Raw genomic sequence first — 18,252 nt, 5'->3', positions numbered from 1 at the left:
TGGCAGGGATTTACAGAGCGGGTGCGACGCTCATGCCGTCCGTAAGGCCTCCCCGTGACTCCCGGGACACAGAACGCTGCTCCCAGGATCCAAACCCCTCTCTCCCAGCAAGTGCGAGGGCCGGGACGGGCAGGTGAAGCGGGTTTGCTACTTACTGGTGCCCTCCCCAGCCGAGGGCAGGGCTGGGAGCTGGCTCTCCGGGGGGGTGGGCGGCTCCAGCACCAGGGCCTGGAGCCCAGCAGAGTCTGGGCTTGGGCTCCGAGCAACCTGGGGTCGGGTCTTGTCTTCCTTGCCTTTCTCTCTCTACAGGTGAAGAAACCCGCCCAAGGCGGTGGGGTGCAAAAAACGCATCAGCAACAAAAAAAACCAAGATCCAAGAAATGTCAACCAGAAGGAAAAAAAAGATAAAAAAATAAAGAAATGGAAAATTGAGAGTAAAAGATCTGAAAAACAAGGCTATTCACTGACTCGTAGGAAGAACAGCGGCTGCCTTTGGAGACAGGGAGGAAGCTTCCCCTGCCCAGCGAAGGAGCAGACGCTGCGGCCACAGGTAGAGCACGTGAACCAGCGATCGGCCAGGAGAGCTGTGGATTATGTGTCCAAATCCAGATCTTCCATGATTGCACAGCAAGGACAGGACTGGAGACACGGGGAAGGGGCAGTGGAGCTGCCCACAGCCGCTCTGCGGGGAGGATTGAGGGGGCTCAACCGTGCCCTGTCCCCTCCCTGTGAACAGAGGATCCCGCCTCAGAGCAGAACCATCCAACAACAGGCCCTGGTGCTAAGGTGGGACAAGGAAAGCTGGACAAGGGAAGAGATTTGTGGCAGCATCCGAACTCAAGTTACACTGACAACCTCCTGCAAGTGTGGATTGAGGCAGGGTACGAGCAGCTGCCGTGCAGGAAGGCCGAGGCAGGCGATGCCACTGCTGGGTCGCAGCCTCGCAAATAAATTCCCCCTCCAAAGGGCGAGTTCTTCAAACTACGGGCCAGTGAATGTGCCAGGATATGAAAGAATCATCACTGTAATCATAAAAATGATGAAAACGAGCTTAGTGAAGCACAGGGCAGTCTGATGCGTAGCAGCAGCGAGAGAAGGGTAAGGAAGTCAAGCGATCCCGCAGTAAGAGGCCAGCACGGCACTGGGAGGCAAAGAGCTGGGAGACACACAGAGAAAACGTGGCCAAGAACAAAGTGCCAAGATACAGGAACTGAAACACAACTTTCCCCTCCACAAAAGGGCCTGAAAAAATAAGCGAGACAAACCCCACTTTTCCCTGGAGAAAGGCAGTCGTGTGTCACCAGCCTGGAGTCTCAATTTTGTGTCTACCTGCTCCCTGTGCGAGACTCTGCTGGCCCTGGAGCCAGGCTGCAGAGGGGCCGTAGGCTGCAGAGGGGCCGTATCGAGCCGAGATACAGTGAAGTAATCGCCACAGCCTCCAGCGCAGCCAGCTCAGCCCCAGCTCAGCGTTTCACCTAACCTGATTGGCTTTTATCTTTCAAATTCAATCCCCTAAAAGAGTCCAGAAGCAGGCTGGAAGTGGGAAGAGATCACCTTTTCTCTGAAGTGACAGACTACTGCAAAGTCACTTTTTCTAAATCAAGCTAAGCCTTTAATGCTCCGCTTTCCCCTGGGAGCCAACAGCAGCACCCTGAGCCGCCAGCTCTGTCCCACGTCACCAGGAGCAACTGGTAAATCAGAGGGCAAAACCAGTTGCTGATGATGCTTAACGTGAAAGGTTTGAGCCACAAACATGTTTCTGCACAAACTTCAGAGAAGAGCAGAAAGAGCAGGAAACCACAGGAGAGGAAATCCCTGATGTGCAACCACAGGCCAGGAGAGGACAGAGGGACAGAGCCTGCCATCCCTGCAGCTCTGTCACAGTTGTGCTTCAAGAAATGTCCCCAAGGTTGGCAAAGGCAGCCTCGGAGCCCTTGGCTCTGCCCGCCTGTACCACGTTGCAACAGGAGGAGGATCACAGAGTCTGCTCACAGGGTAGACAGATGCTTGCAGAACAGCAGGCCTGCTCCCGTCCCAGCACCCTTTACCTTTTTATTTCCTCCTCCAGGGACGTGGCTGATGTTATCTAAGGACCCGATTTTCGATTGCACCTTATCTTTGAAGTCCAGTTTCTCAGATTTCACCTCCACCTGGCCACCGCCTGGAAGAGAAGAGCACGAGCAGGGTCAGCTCCCGTGCCAGCCAGGGTGGGCTCAAGTGCTCAGGTCTGAGCTGCTTCTCCGAGATGACTTAACCAAAGCCGTGTTGAGGCCGAGCAGGGGGTGTGAACCAGGAAAACAACAGTGACTCCTCAAACGCCGCCAGCAGAGGTTCAGGCTAGACACCAGGAAAAATATTTTCATGGAAAGGGTCATTGGGCACTGGAACAGGCTGCCCAGGGAGGGGGTTGAGTCCCCTTCCCTGGAGGGGTTTAAGGGACGGGTGGATGAGGTGCAGAGGGACATGGGTTAGTGATTGATGGGAATGGTTGGACTCGATGATCCAGTGGGTCTTTTCCAACCTGGTGATTCCATGATTCTATGACACAGGGCTAGTAAGAGTGCCTGGCACCCCAGGGCTCACTGGGGTCACGGTTCCCCGTGCCTCCCCTCACTCCCTGCGTTACCCCAACCCTCTCCAGCTCCAGCCTGCGAGCTCCCGGTGCTGGCAGACGCTGCCAAGTCCAAGGGTACCTGGTTTGTGATGGATGTTGCCCAGGGAACCGCATTTGGATGTCACGTGGCTCAGGTCGACTGGCTTGTAAACAATTTGAACCTGTCCATATGAGAAAGGAGAAGTCAATGAGTTTCTTGCCACCGCAGGCAGCCTGGGAGGGGGAGGCACAACACACACCGGCACCTGATCTGGATTCGAGGGAAAGGACAGCTTAAACCCCAGTAAGATTAATAATACAAAAGAAACTGTCGTCAGAAATGGGAGATCATTAATGCCCGTGTGCAGAAGCCTCTTAACATGTCAGCATGCACAAGATCACCTCTCCACAGAGGAGGGAAGTAGAGGCAATTTTAAAGTGCGTAAGAGAGAGAGAGAGAAAGTGGAGTGGTAATTAATTAAGATTTGCATACACATCATCCAAAAGGAGGAGATATACCAGAGAGAAAATGTAAAAAATAAATACCTTTTCTGGTGTAAAACATAAAGTTTATGTCCACAAAAACTGAAAGAACAGAAATGATCAATGTGCACAGAACTTTTAAAAGAGTGACCAAAATATGCATTTCTGAAAAATGCTGTAATGGGAATAAGGGTTAAAGAAAAAAAAAGTAAAGCAAAGTCTAAATATCTGGCATTATACAAATTAAAACGGCAATTATAATATATCAAATCACAACAGCATTACGTTATATCGTGCTCTGTTTATTTGTTTTACTCATTTTGTCTCTCAACATGGGCTTCAGCAATTCCCCGTACCCACCAGCCGGCAGGGCTGGTTGCGGGGCCGGTGGCCTCTTGCGCACGGACAACCGGGTTCCACGAGACGCACACACAAGGAACGGTTAACGTGGAGCTGTTTAGTGGTTATGTTAGCGGTTAAACACCACACTGGAAAACACCGATGATTGGAGAGGTCTGGGAGTGCCAGGGATGGCAAACCACAGCACAGACACACCAGCTACACCGGGAGCAGGAGACAAGGGGGTGAGAAAACATCCCTATATCTCCCCACAAGTTACCTCGGACCCTGGTTATGGACTCACACCTGTGTGAGAATCAGCTATTGCTGTAGTTAGAAAGGCTGCGCAGGATCGACATGATGGTTGGACTCGATGATCCAAGAGGTCTTTTCCAGCCTGGTGATTCTATGATACCTCAAGGTTGGTTCCCACTCACTGGGAAGCGCCTGGCTCTCAGTCAGAGCCTGGATTCCAGGGGCGCGTATTCTGCCCTCTGTGTTTCCACCACGCACCATGGCAGGTAGCACTCTCACAAATCTCTGGAAGGATGTGCCAGCACCAAAGGGACCTTTGCAGAGGAGCTGACTCCTCCAAGCAGCAAGGCAGCCTCCAGCACAAAGGATTCACCGTAGCCACGGCTTTCCATCAACCTGAGCGCCGCAGGTCAGGCTCCTCTCAGAGCCAGGCACGGGATCGCGGCTGTGCCTGGTGCTGGGAAATGCTCCCCCAGCCAGAAAAAGGCAGAGGGAGCAGGGGCTCCACACCACTGTCTCACCAGCACACAGCCCTGCCTTGTCTCCGATCCTCACACATACCAAAGGGCACATTTGACAGAGAGTGGAGACAGAGAGAGGGGAGAAATGCAACGCCAGGGCCTGGGAGCACATCGCAGACACAGACACGAAGACAGCCCCAGGGGAAGGTCACACGTTCAAAGCATGGGGCAGGAGGGGATCTGGATTCAGTTGGACAGCAGGGAACATCCCAGAGGACAGCTGGCACCTTTCGAATCCCAGCGGAAGGGCCCAGGAGCAATTCAGGCACCGCTGGGACCTGGGACTGAAAGATTTCCCATTTCCAGAGCAAGCAATCAGCAATTGAAACACTCTGTGCTCTCATTCCAGTTCCCTTTTTCTAGAGACAAGAGTCCATTAACCCTTACCATCCTGCTGGGTAGCAAAGAAGGGTCCTCCCCATTGCAGCAAGACAGGAAAAGGGGCATAGAGTAGCTTGCCTGGGAAACCAGTGCCAGAGACCTGGGGAGCCCTACCTCTCAGCAGCAGCAATGCTTACATCAACTTTTGCCTAATGCATCCTCTTGTCAGATCATCAGCTGGCTTGGAATGAAAAAAAAAAAGGTACCAACCCTGGGATACTGCAGCAACACTCCATTCCTCCGGGTGCAGCAACGGCTGGGCAGGCAGTCCCTGCAACCAGTGCCGTGCAGGGTTAGCACCATCCAGCCCCGGAGGGGTCTTGCTGCCCCTCTCCGGGAGGATCCCCAGCTCTGCTGCCAGCCCAGCCCGAGCAGCCACGCTCCAGCCACGTCCGCACCCAGCTCTGCTCTGAGCACCCGCACCCAGAGCTGAGCTGCTGCTTTCCGTGCCACGGCAGCCAGGCAGCGATCACGCTGTTTTCACTGCTGGCAGAGCCTGGGGAGGGATGATGACAACCTCCAGCCAAAAATCCAGATAATTCTTAACTGACTGCAGCCACTGCAGCTGCAAACACTCGCCAATGGTGTGAGCTCTCAGAGGAGGAAAGGATGAGCTCACCACCCCGTGCTTCAGCTAATTAACAGCCGCAGCACAGACAATCCGTGAGGAACACTAACGCCTGGTGTTACAAGCAGTCCACTATACACCAAGCAGTCCAGCCAGTGCAGGATCCTGGGGTGAGAAAGAGCAGGACAAGCCTGGAACCTGCTTCACAGAGGTCTGCCCTCTGCCAAGCAGCTCCTCTGGCCCAGCCGGTAAATGCAGAATGACACCAAATTTAAGACGGAGGTTGCAAACCCAGTTACGACCCCATGCTTACGTGTCAAGCCTTCTGCAATGCTCAGGGAGGGCATCCACAGAGATCGAAAACAGCACAAAGAAAACCGACCATGAGCATCTGAGAGTCACCAGGTACCTTCATCAGACGGCTGCAGGCTAAGCAACCACAGACCCTGGGTTGCACTGTTTGGGGTCTCAGTGATGCTCCTTCCTTGGTCTGTCACCTCCCCTGGACCCAAACTCTGTCTCCAGAGAGACTAGTGTAAATCCACCAACCTCTGTGGAGTTTCTCCAGGTTTCTGGCACAGTAACTGAAAGCTGAGTCCAGCTATTTATCTGAGAATGGTTGGAAATTCCTGCATTCAAATCAATTAACATTATTTTAAGCTCAGCCTTCATGGGCACTGTCGGACACTTTCGTTAGCAAGGAGAAGCTTAATATTTGCATGGATCGTACTTGTCTGATACGAATGGGCAGGAACCTGTGCTTTCAATGTTGTGCAGTCACGTGCGATTTAGCAGCACATTGAGCAACAAGGATTGTGTTTGCCTACAGACCTACCCATCTACTGCATCAGCAACTACGTCACTGTCTGCCAGAGGCACCCATTCTGCAGACAGTGAGGCATTAAGCCTTCTAGGTAGCATAAAACCTTCAAGGTAACAGGGTGTTTTGCTACAGACATGGTTTCTACAGGGGTCGGGTTAGTTCTGTCCATGTCAGGCATGTACAGGACTTGTTAGGGTTCATCTAACCACATCTTTTGTGTTAATGAGGTTAAATGACAGCATGGCACCAACTGCTATGCGACAGCAGGGTCGCTGCAGATAGCATTGGTGGTTTAGTGCACACAACATGCCACTAATAAGGATTATTACAGTGCATTCAAAGTGTGAAGGTACTCACACTGCCTCCTCCTGGGATGTGTTTGATATTATCCTTTGAGCCACACCTGGATTGAACGTTGCTAAAGTCCAACTTCTTATTAACAATCTGCACCTTTGGTAGCCAGAAAAGAGTCATTGCACATCACCAATAGCTATCTGACGGCAGGGTCGCTGCAGATAGCATCGGCGATTTAGTGTACACAACATGCCACTTATAATAAGAACTATTACAGTGCATTGAAAGTGTGAAGGTACTCACACTGCCTCCTCCCGGGATGTGTTTGATATTATCCTTTGAGCCACACTTGGATTGAACGCTGCTAAAGTCCAGCTTCTTATTAATAATCTGCACCTTTGGTAGCCAGAAAAGAGTGTGAGAAACAACATGACCATCTGCAGCTTGACCATGCGTTATATCACCAAAACCAGGAATCTGCCTTCCAGCACCAAGAGCAAAGGAGAACCTCTGCCTTGCTGTTTATGGGTTGGAAACTGAAGATGGAGATGGGCAGGTTATAGCTAGAGACTGGACACGTCTGGCTAGTAAGGCAGCCCTGGTTTCCAGACAAGAAACTCTAGCAAAAGAGCCAGCTCACCCTGTTCTCTTTCACTGAACAAAAGGAGGAACTTGCTGGGCATGCTGAAAAGCACCAGTGGTCTGAGACTTGGCTTCTGCAGAGCCAGCAGAAGGACAGAGTTGAGAGAAAAATGCCTGCTCAGCCCCATCTCCTATGCTGGACAGTGTGCCCCTTTCCAGGACAGATCCGTGGCCTCATGTTGCAGCAGTTTAAGCAAACTGGGTGCAGCCAGCTGAGGCAGCAGGCTGGAGAGCAGGAGCTGTGTGTCCAGTACATCTGCAAGAGGACCCGTGAGCTCTGCGCTGTGCAGGGCTCAAGCTCCCTCTACAGTTGCAAAGAGAAAAAGCAAATACTTCCAGGGATGCAGTCCCACACCTGCAGCTTTCTTAACTTCTGTATATATCTATACATCTACAGATCTTATCAGACCAAAGGGGCAGCAACCAACCCCGACAGCAGTGGTTCTATTGCATAATCCCAATGCCAACTCGGGTAGGAGAGAGGCTGGAATTGGCTCGGTGTCACAGGGGAACCACAGACCATGCTAACCAACCTCACCCTCCAGTCCCAAGCCTGTCTGCAATCTCCCCCTACACACTGATTTTCAGACTAATTAATTAAGCTGATTCCCTTTAGGGCTTATTTTCCCTGGGTTTCATGAGGACAGCTATGCGGGAGTGACCCCATGCACAGGAGCAGCTATTCCAGCGTGGAATGGATTGGCTTTGCAACCTGTGGAAGCCTAAACCAGAAGCAAATGCAGGTAAAAAACAGCAGGCACATAGGCCTGTGCCCCCTCAGAAGAAAAGCCTGCCTGAAACACAACCTCAGGAGAGGGCAAGAGACACAGCATCCTGCAAGAAAGCAGCGTCACATCAGCCTGCACATGCAGACCCTGGATGGCAACATCCACAAAGCTGGCTGAGCAGACAACCTTAACCTCCCTTTCAACACATTCCCAGCCTCCTGCTGCATGGAGACCCCCTTGCTATTCCCTAGTTCTTCACCACAAGAAGTATTGAAGCTGACACACACCTCCAGCATCATTTTCCAAGTTCACATCAACTAATCCTGCAAGTCAAGATCTAGTTCTGCTAGACGAGGCTTGGCCAGAGCAGCGCTCAGTGATCCAGCAACAACAAAAGCACTCAGACAATGCAGAAATACTGAAAGCAATCTGGCTTGGCTGACTCCCGGTGCCTGTGCCCCTGGTACCTGTGATTCCCTAGGCTGAGGGTCTGAAATCTGCACGGAGAGCAGGCTCCAGACTCATCTTCTGGCCACCTTAAAAATCAAACCCATTGGATCAGTCCCTTCTGCCCCTGCTGCAGCCATTCTGCTAAGAGCAGTCTTGTGTCCTACAAAAGCCCCAACAGAGCATCCAGCCTTCTCCCCTGCAAAAAGCAATGAATCGTCCCAAATTCAGCTGCTATTACTCTTCCAGTGACAACAATAAACATGCTGCCTGAGAGAGAAGTTGACAGAGGAAAAAGAACTTGCAAAAGCTGGATTAAAAAGAACAAGCAAACAATTAAACCAACTACAGTAAATGGAAGAATGGAAGGGTTCCTTCTAAAATCCCTGAAATGCAGTGTTTTGTGGGGCAGCAGGAAAAACTTAAACCTTGTGCTAAGCGGGCAGGAGGGCTGAGGCCCCGGGACGAGGGAGCTGGAAGGACACACACAGCTCTGCTCAGAGCAGCCCTGCCCAGCTCCAGAGCCTCTCTGGATTGTCGTACGAAGCAAAACGTGCATTCTCCAGTAAACCAACAGCCATGGCAAAAAGTGCACATCAAGAAATGGAAAAGCACGCTGCTACTTAAGAAGGTGAAGAGAAGCCATTTCAAAACCTTCCCCCATGCCAAAGTCAAACATTCAGAGCCACGGTGTGACCTGGTCACACTAAATGCATGCGCTGCACTTGGGGAAGATTTGTCAGGGCTCTGCTGCACCAGGAGCCGCAGCACAAAGTCTGCAAGGCAGCACAAGCACCAGGGACCCCTGACTGCACAGCTCTCTCATTTAACATCGGTGTCAGAGCCTCTAGGCCTTCACCAGTCAGAGGAACCAGGTGCTGTCACATCTCCACTCATGCAGCCAGGAGGATTTTATAAAAGCCTCGGGATACAGCCACCCAGCAGAGCAGTGCAGAGAGGCTGGGATGAGTGTTGAGCCAAGTAACCATGTACTCCTGGAGCTGCATGGATCCATCAGCTCACACCACTCCCTCAACCAGACTCTCCTCTGCTGGGCTAGCAAGAAGTAACATGAAATCCTCGTTGCCAAGCACTTGGAGCAAGGAGTTCACCTTGCTGCTCATGAAACAGCCTCTCAGGAAGTGACAAGCACTGATGGCTGCAAGGACAATAGTGCCACCCGTTGTGGTCGTGCCACACTGCATTGTGCAGCAGGACTGTGCTTGATCACAGAACAAAACCCAAAACCTTGTCAACAGGGCTGGATCCAGAGTCACAATGTTCTGAAATGCATAACGAGCCCTGCACCCTCGCAGGGAGGAGCTCATTCCATCCGCTCGCTAATGAAGAAACGGAGGCAGCGCTGAAGGGACTGCTCTGATCACATAGTACGGGATCCAGAGACACAGCCCCGATGCAGTGACTCTTGAGGGCTGCAGGTCCCAGGCTGCTCTCCCTAACTGGGCACCACGGGGGAACGTCACCCCCTGGCTGGCAAACCATCGGTGCTGGCACCCCACGGAAGCTGCAACAGGAGCTCTCTGCAGGACCACTGTACTCTGCTAAGCCAGACGATTTCAGGACATGTCAGCGCTCAACCCGATCAGCCCAATAAACTCCAAAGTCTGGCCATCAGCTGAAGCATGGTGCCCACTGCTGTCATCTCTGGCCCCAGCTGGGGCCAGGAAGGGCTCTCCCCTCCCAAACGCAGCGTCAAGAACCCGCTGTCCCCACAAACAGACCCCTGGAAAGCAAGAGTCCACGCTTACCTTGCCACCTCCGGGCTGGTGCTTCAGATTTTCAGTTGAGCCAATTTTGGACTTCACATTTTTCAGATCAGGCATGGGTGCAGCTGATGGCTGGACGCGGGTCTTGGCAGATGCAGGAGATTTTGGTGGTGTGCGAACCACTGCCACCTTCTTGGGCTCCCTGGCTGGTGGGGTGGGCAGAGAGGGAGTGCGGGAACGGCTGCCCGGAGTCCCAGGAGAGCCCGGACTGCTGTAACCGCTTCTGTCTCCAGACTTTGGCTGCTCACCTGAAATGTGTGGTCAGAGAGAAGCAAGCACAGGATGAGCAATCTGGGTACACAACCTCTTCCTCACTCAACTGCCTGCCTGGTCCCAGGGCCCACTCATGATTCCTAGTGGAGACCATCACCATGGGGAGACGGCTGCACTTCCTCCTACTTCACTTTTAAGTGAAAACTCTCATTAAAACCTGTTTCCTAGTGCCTCAGAAGAAAGGTGGTCCTCATTGATTGAATCATTGGTAAGACTCCCCACCCAACTGTGACATTAGCACCCATGACAAATTACAGACAAAAGATATTCAAACGAAACCACTTTTCTATTGGAAATGTGGGAGCATTTTTACAAAATTATTTTATGAAACAAAACAAGGCTGATCACTGAGCAGCTCAGAACCATCCCCAATCTGAAAAGAAATGGAAGAAAAGAAAACCCTTAAACATCACCTTTCTCAGACTTGGCTGCTGCAGGAGGTGGTTTCTTCTGCTCCTTTCTGCCTGTTTAATGAACAAGAAAGATGCTTAAACAGAAAAAAGCTGGAAATATAATTGATTTAAGGTTTTACGCAGCCCTGGTTAAGAATGAAAAATACATATATTCAGTGAAATGCATGGTTTTCGTGGAAATTCACAATGCCCGATACTTTCAAGAGCTTTCTTCTCTGAGAATAATGGGCTAATCTCCATTCCTGCAATTGAAGAATTGATCCTCTTGCTCCTGGTCTTTGTGTAATATTGTCAAGAGAAAAGGAACAGATAGATTAAAAAAAAAAATGGAGCTGCCAAATCTTCCAAGTTGGAGGAAATCCCAAAATAAAAAGCAACTGCCCTCTCCTACACACTAGCAACTATACGAAGGGAGCAGATAAAGCAGCATTCAGAAAGGCTCATTTCAGAGGAAGCATCCCTCGTGCTGCAGCCAGCGCCTTGTGACAAGGCTGAGAATCTCCAGATCATCACTTACCGGAGCTGGGAGGTGTCTTGGGGGCCGTGGGTGTCTTTGCTGGGATGCGCGTGGCATTAGTCGAGTTCCTCTGGGCCTGCCCTGCTGCAGACCGCGGAGTGGCCGTCTTCACACCACCTCTCATCTCCTGGCCCTGGGAATGCAGGGGGGAAAGGCTGATGCAGAGGGATCTACCTGGGGATGGGCTATCACCCCTTGTGGACCACAAGCACACCAGACCCTTCTGCTTCCTACCCTGGCGGCCTACAGGAGCCGAGACCAATGACAGGAGGTTTAACAAGATGCAATGTCAGGTCCTGCACTTGGAGCACAACAACCCTGGGCAGCTCCAGACTAGGAGAAGTCTGGCTGGAAACTGCCTGGAGGAGAAGGACCTGGGGGTGTTGGTTGACAGCAACTGACCATGAGCCAGCAGGTGCCCAGGTGGCCAAGAAGGCCAATGGCATCTTGGCTTGGATCAGAAACGGCGTGGCCAGCAGGTCCAGGGAGGTTCTTCTCCCTCTGGACTCGGCACTGGGGAGACCGCTCCTCGAATCCTGGGGTCAGTTCTGGGCCCCTCACCACAAGAAGGATGTTGAGGCTCTGGAGCGAGTCCAGAGAAGAGCAACAAAGCTGGGGAAGGGGCTGGAGAAGAAGAGGAGCGTCTGAGAGAGCTGGGGGTGTTTAGCCTGGAGGAGGCTGAGGAGTGACCTCATTGCTCTCTATAACTCCCTGAAAGGAGGTTGTGGAGAGGAGGGAGCTGGGCTCTTCTCCCAAGGGACAGGGGACAGGACGAGAGGGAATGGCCTCAAGCTGCACCAGGGCAGGTTTAGGCTGAACATTAGGAAAAATTTTTCACAGAAAGGGTCATTGGTCCCTGGCAGAGGCTGCCCAGGGAGGGGATTGAGTCACCTTCCCTGGAGGGGTTTAAGGGATAGGTGGACGAGGTGCTGAGGGACATGGTTTAGTGATTGATGGGAATGGTTGGACTAGAGGATCCGGTGGGTCTTTTCCAACCTGGTGATTCTTTCTATGATTCTAACGCTTGTCTGTGCACAAAAGCTCACAAGAAATACACATGGGACAATTTACAGGCTGACTGGTCCCACGGCTGCAGGGGACTGGAGCAGAGCCATCCCTGTCATGGTAAAACCTTGTCCTTGGCTGGCTCTGACTGCTCTTCCCCTCACCATAGGTGTATTTGTATGACTAAATGCCTCAAAGGGAAACTCCCAGCTACTTTTTACACTGCAGAACCAATCACGGATGTGTGTGCATTTCCTACTCTCCGTGCTGCACCTGGCAGATCTGGCTCCAGCACATTTCAACGACATCTGCTGTTTGCAGCCAACGCACCCATAAAACACAGCATAAAGTCATAAAACAACCAAGAGCACCAAAGAGCATAAAGGGAGCTGGAAATGCCTCAAGGAGACCAGGGAACACCTTGCAGCGATGACAAACTTTTTCTGTAATGCAGAGCAAGCACCCAAGTGCCAGTGAGATCGATCCAGCTGCTTCCAACAACAAACCTAGGAACGGTCTGGCCGTGGCCACAGGAAGGTGATTCCACCCTCTCCACTGAAGAGGACGTGGAGAAAGTGCCTAGCCAAGCGCTGCCAGACCCATCAGGAATGCTCTGAGGTGTGCCCCAAGGCAGCTTTGCCTCTCTCACATCCCACGTCCTTACCTTGGCTCTCGTTTCTTGCATTCCTGTACTGGCAGGTCGGGATGTGACAGAAGAGACTCGTTTAGAGATGGAAGCAGGGCTGGAGGGTGTTTTCGGAGGGGTTGTGCTAGAGGAGGTGTGTCGGTGGGGAGGGATGGAGGGTCTATCGCCTGGGGGTTTGGCAGTGGAAGGTGAGGATTTCTTAAAAATGGAAACAAAATTGGAACAAAAAAAAAATCAGTATGGGAGGGAAACAAAAGGGGATCATTGACATGAAATAGGATTAGAAGGTGCAATACAGAACCAAGTGTGGGACAGGCAATGGCTGGTGCTGCTCTCCCCCTGCAGCACAGAGCTGGGCAAGCACTGCAGGGCCTGGGCTCCCAAGGCTACACTAGCAGATGGAGGATTCCTCAGCTTTGTGCCTCCCAGACAAGGCAATACCACCTGAGCCCCTTTCTGGGGCTCTGTTCACCCCAAGCCAGCCTGCCCTCGCCATGCCCTCCACACCAGTGGCACGTTTTACCCTATGAACTCCTCTATCTTCTCCCAAACTCTCTACGTTCACCACTGGCAAACATGCTGCAGGTACTCTGACAAACCTCACTAGAGAAAGATCCAACTTCACATTGTTCGAAAATAATTATATGCCTCGTTTTTCTTTCTCTACCCATCAATGGCCCATTATCCCACCCAGGCACTAGCCAGGCTAGTGGCCAGCTGAACTAAACCTCTTCCAAATTATCAGTCTGACAGATGCCTTTACACTTTGGGAATTTTCCCCACTATCAAACTCCATTCCTCACCCAGAACACAGCATCTGCAAGGCCTAGATTTCAATTTTTAATTCACTATTATGCTGCTTATCCCCAGTACAGCCCAACACAGTTTTGAGTTTGCTTTTGTGACAGCCTGTCCTGCCAAACCCAGACAGCTGCTTTCCTGGCCTGGCCTGAGAAAATAACCTCTCACAGCACCCACCCAACCCCCTGAGCCACTTTTTTGGATTTGCTTTAACTTCCTCTGCCTTAAAGATCACCATGGATTGCACCATCCAAACCAGGGTGAGGGAAGGAAAAATAAAAAGACTTTTGAAAGACAGATGGAAGAACAGAGGACAATGATAAGGTTTCCTAAGAGGGACAACGGCAGCCCAGGAGAGCAGGAGAGGGAGTCAGGAAAGCACAGCACTCAGCAGGTTGGCATCACCTCTGGTTTTGTTTTTTAGCTTACCTTCGGTTTCTTTTCCTCAGCCTCAGCCCCATCCTGGTCTTTGCTGTCAATGCGACCTGACAATGGAAACACGCAGTCACACTTCTTGCAACTGATCATTAAACTCTAGAAAGATGGTAACGCCTGTGCTACAGGAACATGCAGGCTGACTAGGTGCTCCATATTCCTGCTCTCCCTCAGATCAAACACTATTCTTAAAAATATTACAAAGTCAGAAATACTTCCACACTGCAAACACTTTCTTTCTGGGTTAACGGATGATCTTGTGCCTAGGCAACAGTACACCAGTCATCACTGGGGCATCAGGCACATGCAACAAGCTCTGTATGAGACCATTTTGCTCAGATTTGCACTCAGTTCCAGCAGTACCCGTTCAGCTTAGGATGGAACAAGTTCTCTTCAACGTAAACATGAGCCTCCCTGTCTAAAACACCCACTGGTTCCAGCAACCATATATACATATATAAAAACTGCAAACTAAAACTGAAGGATGCGCCAGTCCTAGCAGCACCAGGTTGCCCGTGATGTCATTTAGAGCTGCTGTTCAGTGTGTTAGCTTTGCACAGCATGGCTATATCACACCGTTGTTCCTCCCCATCTCTCCTGAATCCCTGCTTCCTGCCTTTAGCCTGGGTCAGACCCGCAGGGGCTGAGGATCTGAGTTGTTGGCCTATTGGTTTCCTATCAAGCTTGCAGGCTTGGAGCAACGCTAGAGCTTAACAGATGAAATATCTCTATCTTTGAAACAAATAGCTACTAAATAAAGAACTTCCGAGCAATGCATCCCCAACCCACCACTGTTCCTAGGCTCCACGGTGAATGGTCAATGGTGAATGGTCAAGCCATGCCAATGTCCTGCTGCACATGGGCAAAGCTTCCCGCTGGGTTATCAAGGAGCGTACGAGGAGAAATATGTTATGAGCTTTAGCTCCAATGGAAAAAGCTGCATCAACAATTTCCTCATGAACCCTGAGCAGCAAAGAGCATATTTCTCTGCCACAAACCAGAGGGGCAGGCAGCAGGATTGCCAAGCTAATGGAGGCAGCCAAGCCAGCTTTTTGGGACGCGGCACTGGGGTAAAAAAACAGAGCTTCCCCCAGGCCAGACCCCAGAGCTGAAGTCCAACACGGTGAGGCACCATCGGGGGTTGACGTGGGTCCTGCTGCCCCAGCTTAACACAACTCACAGCAAAACCTGCAACTGGCCACCAAGCAGGACCCCTCGTGACATCCCTCTGCCCCCAGGAAAGGTGGAAAACAGACTTTGGAGAAGGAAAAGGCCTAAGATATGCTCTGCTGGCACCCTGAGAGGGGAGCTCAGACCTTCACCCAAGACAGCTGAGACTGAGGTTGCTGCTCTATGGTCTGACTACCCGCCCAGCCCAGCAACACACTCGCTGTTAGATGCACACACACAGGCAGCTCCCGCAGAGCATCCCAAACAGCCAGAGCGTTGGACTGCGCAGGGACACGCCAACCGGAATGGGGATCGGAGCAGGATGCTTTGTAAGAGCACCAGAGGTGCCCTGCAGCGGGCAAAACTCCACCCGCTGCAGACCTTCCCTCCAGCCATCAGTAGTGGAAACTTGAGGGAAAAGTACAACAGGACCAACATGGGGCCTTTTCCAAGGTTAGAGTGCCACCTCGCTTGCCTTTTTCCTCCTCCCTCCTCTTTAGTAAAGCCAATATAAAGAGTTATTGGACTGGACAGCGGACACATGCAAACTAGATGCACGTATTTTGCTGGGATAAGCTTCCACGTGTGCTGGGTTAGCCCCACTCCAACATGCCGGAACGTCCATGCGGTCTTCATCTTCGCTGGGAAGGAGCCAGGTGTGAGTGAAGGCACCCACCCCACAGATCCAAGGATATCAAACAAAAACTGGCGAACAAAGCATGATGGGGGCACGCCAGTACCATGCAAGGGATGCAAAACTGAAACGTAAGGGTCTGGCAAGAATGCCAGGTCATCCAGGATTAACTAAACGGGGAAGGAAGGAGAGGGAGAAGCAGCGGCGCTTTGGGGTTCAGTTCACAGCAAAGGTCCAGGCCATTTCCCCAGCAGCAGGATTCAAGAGGTGGCAGCAAGCTGAAGTGCTGGTTCAGGCAGCCTTGTTGTGCGCAAGCCACCAGCAAGGTGAGCTCCAGGCAGGCAAATGGTGCACACACCTTTTAGGAGAGGGACACGACTGACGGCTTTATCTGCAACACGAGCACAAGTTTTCTTCTTGGGTGTCCGGCGTTCTCCTGTATCTGGCACTGCCTCTTCCAAAGGAGCATCTTTGTCTTCCACACCAGCTTTTAACTCAACAGGGAGTTTGGCTGATTCTAGCAAGGGTCCGGAATCTCCTCCCTCCCCAGACTCAGCTTTTTGGGAAACGATTTCAGAAGGTTCGGATAGGATGACATCTGTGTCTTCCTCCCCCCGCCGTGGCCATCTCTTCTCCTCTCGGTCCTCTCCTGCTTTATGTGATTCAGCTTCAACAAGAGGTGCTTCTCTTGCTGTGTCTCTGAGCATATCTTGGGATTTGTTTTCTCCAAAGGCACATTCTTCAAGAGCTTCCTTGGCTACTGCTGGACACAAGCCCACTTCAGACCCTGGTGAAACATGCTGTCCCACCAGGGAAATCAAATCCTGTTCAGGAGTTTCATCAATATCACGGTCCTCGTCTCTTTCCTGTCCACTGGCATCTTCTTTTAACGAGGCTCTGGTATATAAAGGAGACGGCCCATCTTTAATATGGGAGTCATCTGTGCTGCCTGCTCCTGCCAAGCCCTCAGTGCACACATCATGACCTTGCTCTGTTCCCAGCACTGGATCCACACCAACGCCTTCCCTGCCTCGGTGATCCCACAACTCTTTGCTGTCTTCATATGTTCTGGAGTCTTGGTACATATCCAGAGGTATTGGGATGGTGACTTCAATCCTGGTGGGAGCTGCTGTTGCAGCCTTCGTTTCATGTGATAGAAGAGGCTGCTGAGCAACCCCGGCTGCCTGCTTTGTTGGTTGGCTTTCTCTTCTTATTGCATCTCCCACACGATCCTGAGGGACAGGCTGTAACTCTGAAGAGCTTGTCTCCTTTGCAGCTGAAGATGCAGGGTATGAAGTACGGGCAAACAATTAGCACAGGCGTGTCAAACACACCCTGATATGTAATGCCAAGAGAGATTGTGAATTTCTACTATCGATATAGAGGAAAAAAGCAAGTCCCACGCTGCCCCGTTGAACAGACCAGCTCACTTCTACAGCGGCTTCTGCCTTGAAAGAAACTCTGATCCCCATGGGAATCAGGAACCGTGACAACCCCAGCAGGAGTGGACCGGACTCCTCCCTGGACCTGCCTGGGAAGTGACCCAGGTATCCAGCCACAGTCAAGCTCTAGGAGCTGGTTTAACTACAGAGGTTTTCAGAAGCCAAGAATGCCTCCGTTTTCTAATCTAACACCACTGGACCATCATCTCACTGGTCAGGGACCGCCACCTCTTCCTGCAACAACAAAGCAGGCAAGACCCTTCCCCTCCTTCACAAGCTTGCAGAACTCCCCCTTCCACTCCTCTCCTCCCTTGCAGGAAATAATGCTCATGCAGACACAGCTACCAGAGCTCAAACCACCTCTGCTTTGCTCTCCAAAACATTTCTGTTGGGGAAGAACACTCCTACGTCTCCTCTTAACTACTGTGTGTTCCAACAGCCAGCAGAGCCATCAGTCTGCAGAAAGAACTGCAAGCACAAAGGTTTCCACAGCCACAGAAACTTTGGGCTGTGCACCCACTCAGGCTATCGAGAGCTCCAGTGCCGCTGCCACCGCTTGGGCAGAGCAGAAAGCAATATTTAAAACCCAAAACCTACGGTCACAGAGACACAGACCTCCTTTTTTTTAAAAAAAAAGAGAGAATTATGTTCTATCACTGATCTCATGCATGACACAGAGCTCTACAATTTCATCCAACAATTGCTGCATTAAGCCATGTATTCTAGTTGAGCCGCAGCTTTCTGTTACAAATTCATTCCACTGAAGCAAAGATGCATCGGCAATAGAGAATTCACTCTGGATACAGGTAGATGGCTTTAAGGTAAACCACCCTAGAAAGAATGAACATCCTGTATTGTGAATTTGTCCAGTTCCAAATACTCTCTGGGCTTTCTGAACACTGACTGGGTAAACTGAAGAGCCTAGATCTGAGGTTCCGATTGTCACTTCGTTAGATTAACAAACAGGATTCAAAAAGAGAAGAAGCAACCAAGACTGACTCGGGCTTTTATCAATGTTCTCCCCATTTTAACCATAACAGTTAAATGAAACTACC

General features: G+C 51.3%; 1 protein-coding gene across 16 annotated transcripts in view; it reads right to left on the bottom strand.

The window, feature by feature from the left end:
* MAPT (microtubule associated protein tau) overlaps positions 1 to 18,252 on the bottom strand; it is a 47,594-nt gene that overhangs the window by 2,957 nt on the left and 26,385 nt on the right. For 2 of the 16 annotated variants that reach the window (XM_069877284.1, XM_069877288.1), the window contains 10 exons: positions 16,114 to 17,031; positions 13,946 to 14,001; positions 12,734 to 12,913; positions 11,065 to 11,197; positions 10,548 to 10,598; positions 9,844 to 10,109; positions 6,561 to 6,653; positions 6,321 to 6,413; positions 2,694 to 2,775; positions 2,049 to 2,161 (listed from right to left, as the gene is read on the bottom strand). In XM_069877284.1, the coding sequence (XP_069733385.1) occupies positions 2,049 to 2,161; positions 2,694 to 2,775; positions 6,321 to 6,413; positions 6,561 to 6,653; positions 9,844 to 10,109; positions 10,548 to 10,598; positions 11,065 to 11,197; positions 12,734 to 12,913; positions 13,946 to 14,001; positions 16,114 to 17,031 (1,985 nt within the window). Of the gene's footprint in view, positions 1 to 155; positions 304 to 2,048; positions 2,162 to 2,693; positions 2,776 to 2,825; positions 3,179 to 6,320; positions 6,414 to 6,560; positions 6,654 to 9,843; positions 10,110 to 10,547; positions 10,599 to 11,064; positions 11,198 to 12,733; positions 12,914 to 13,945; positions 14,002 to 16,113; positions 17,032 to 18,252 lie in introns of those variants that run through there. The other 14 variants (XM_069877293.1, XM_069877294.1, XM_069877285.1 and 11 more) reach the window with 13 other exon arrangements.

Source organism: Phaenicophaeus curvirostris, chromosome 26, assembly GCF_032191515.1.
Source record: "Phaenicophaeus curvirostris isolate KB17595 chromosome 26, BPBGC_Pcur_1.0, whole genome shotgun sequence".
NCBI lineage: Eukaryota > Metazoa > Chordata > Aves > Cuculiformes > Cuculidae > Phaenicophaeus > Phaenicophaeus curvirostris.
The sequence above is the reverse complement of the archived record's forward strand: the minus strand, read 5'-3'. Positions and strand labels throughout refer to the sequence as shown.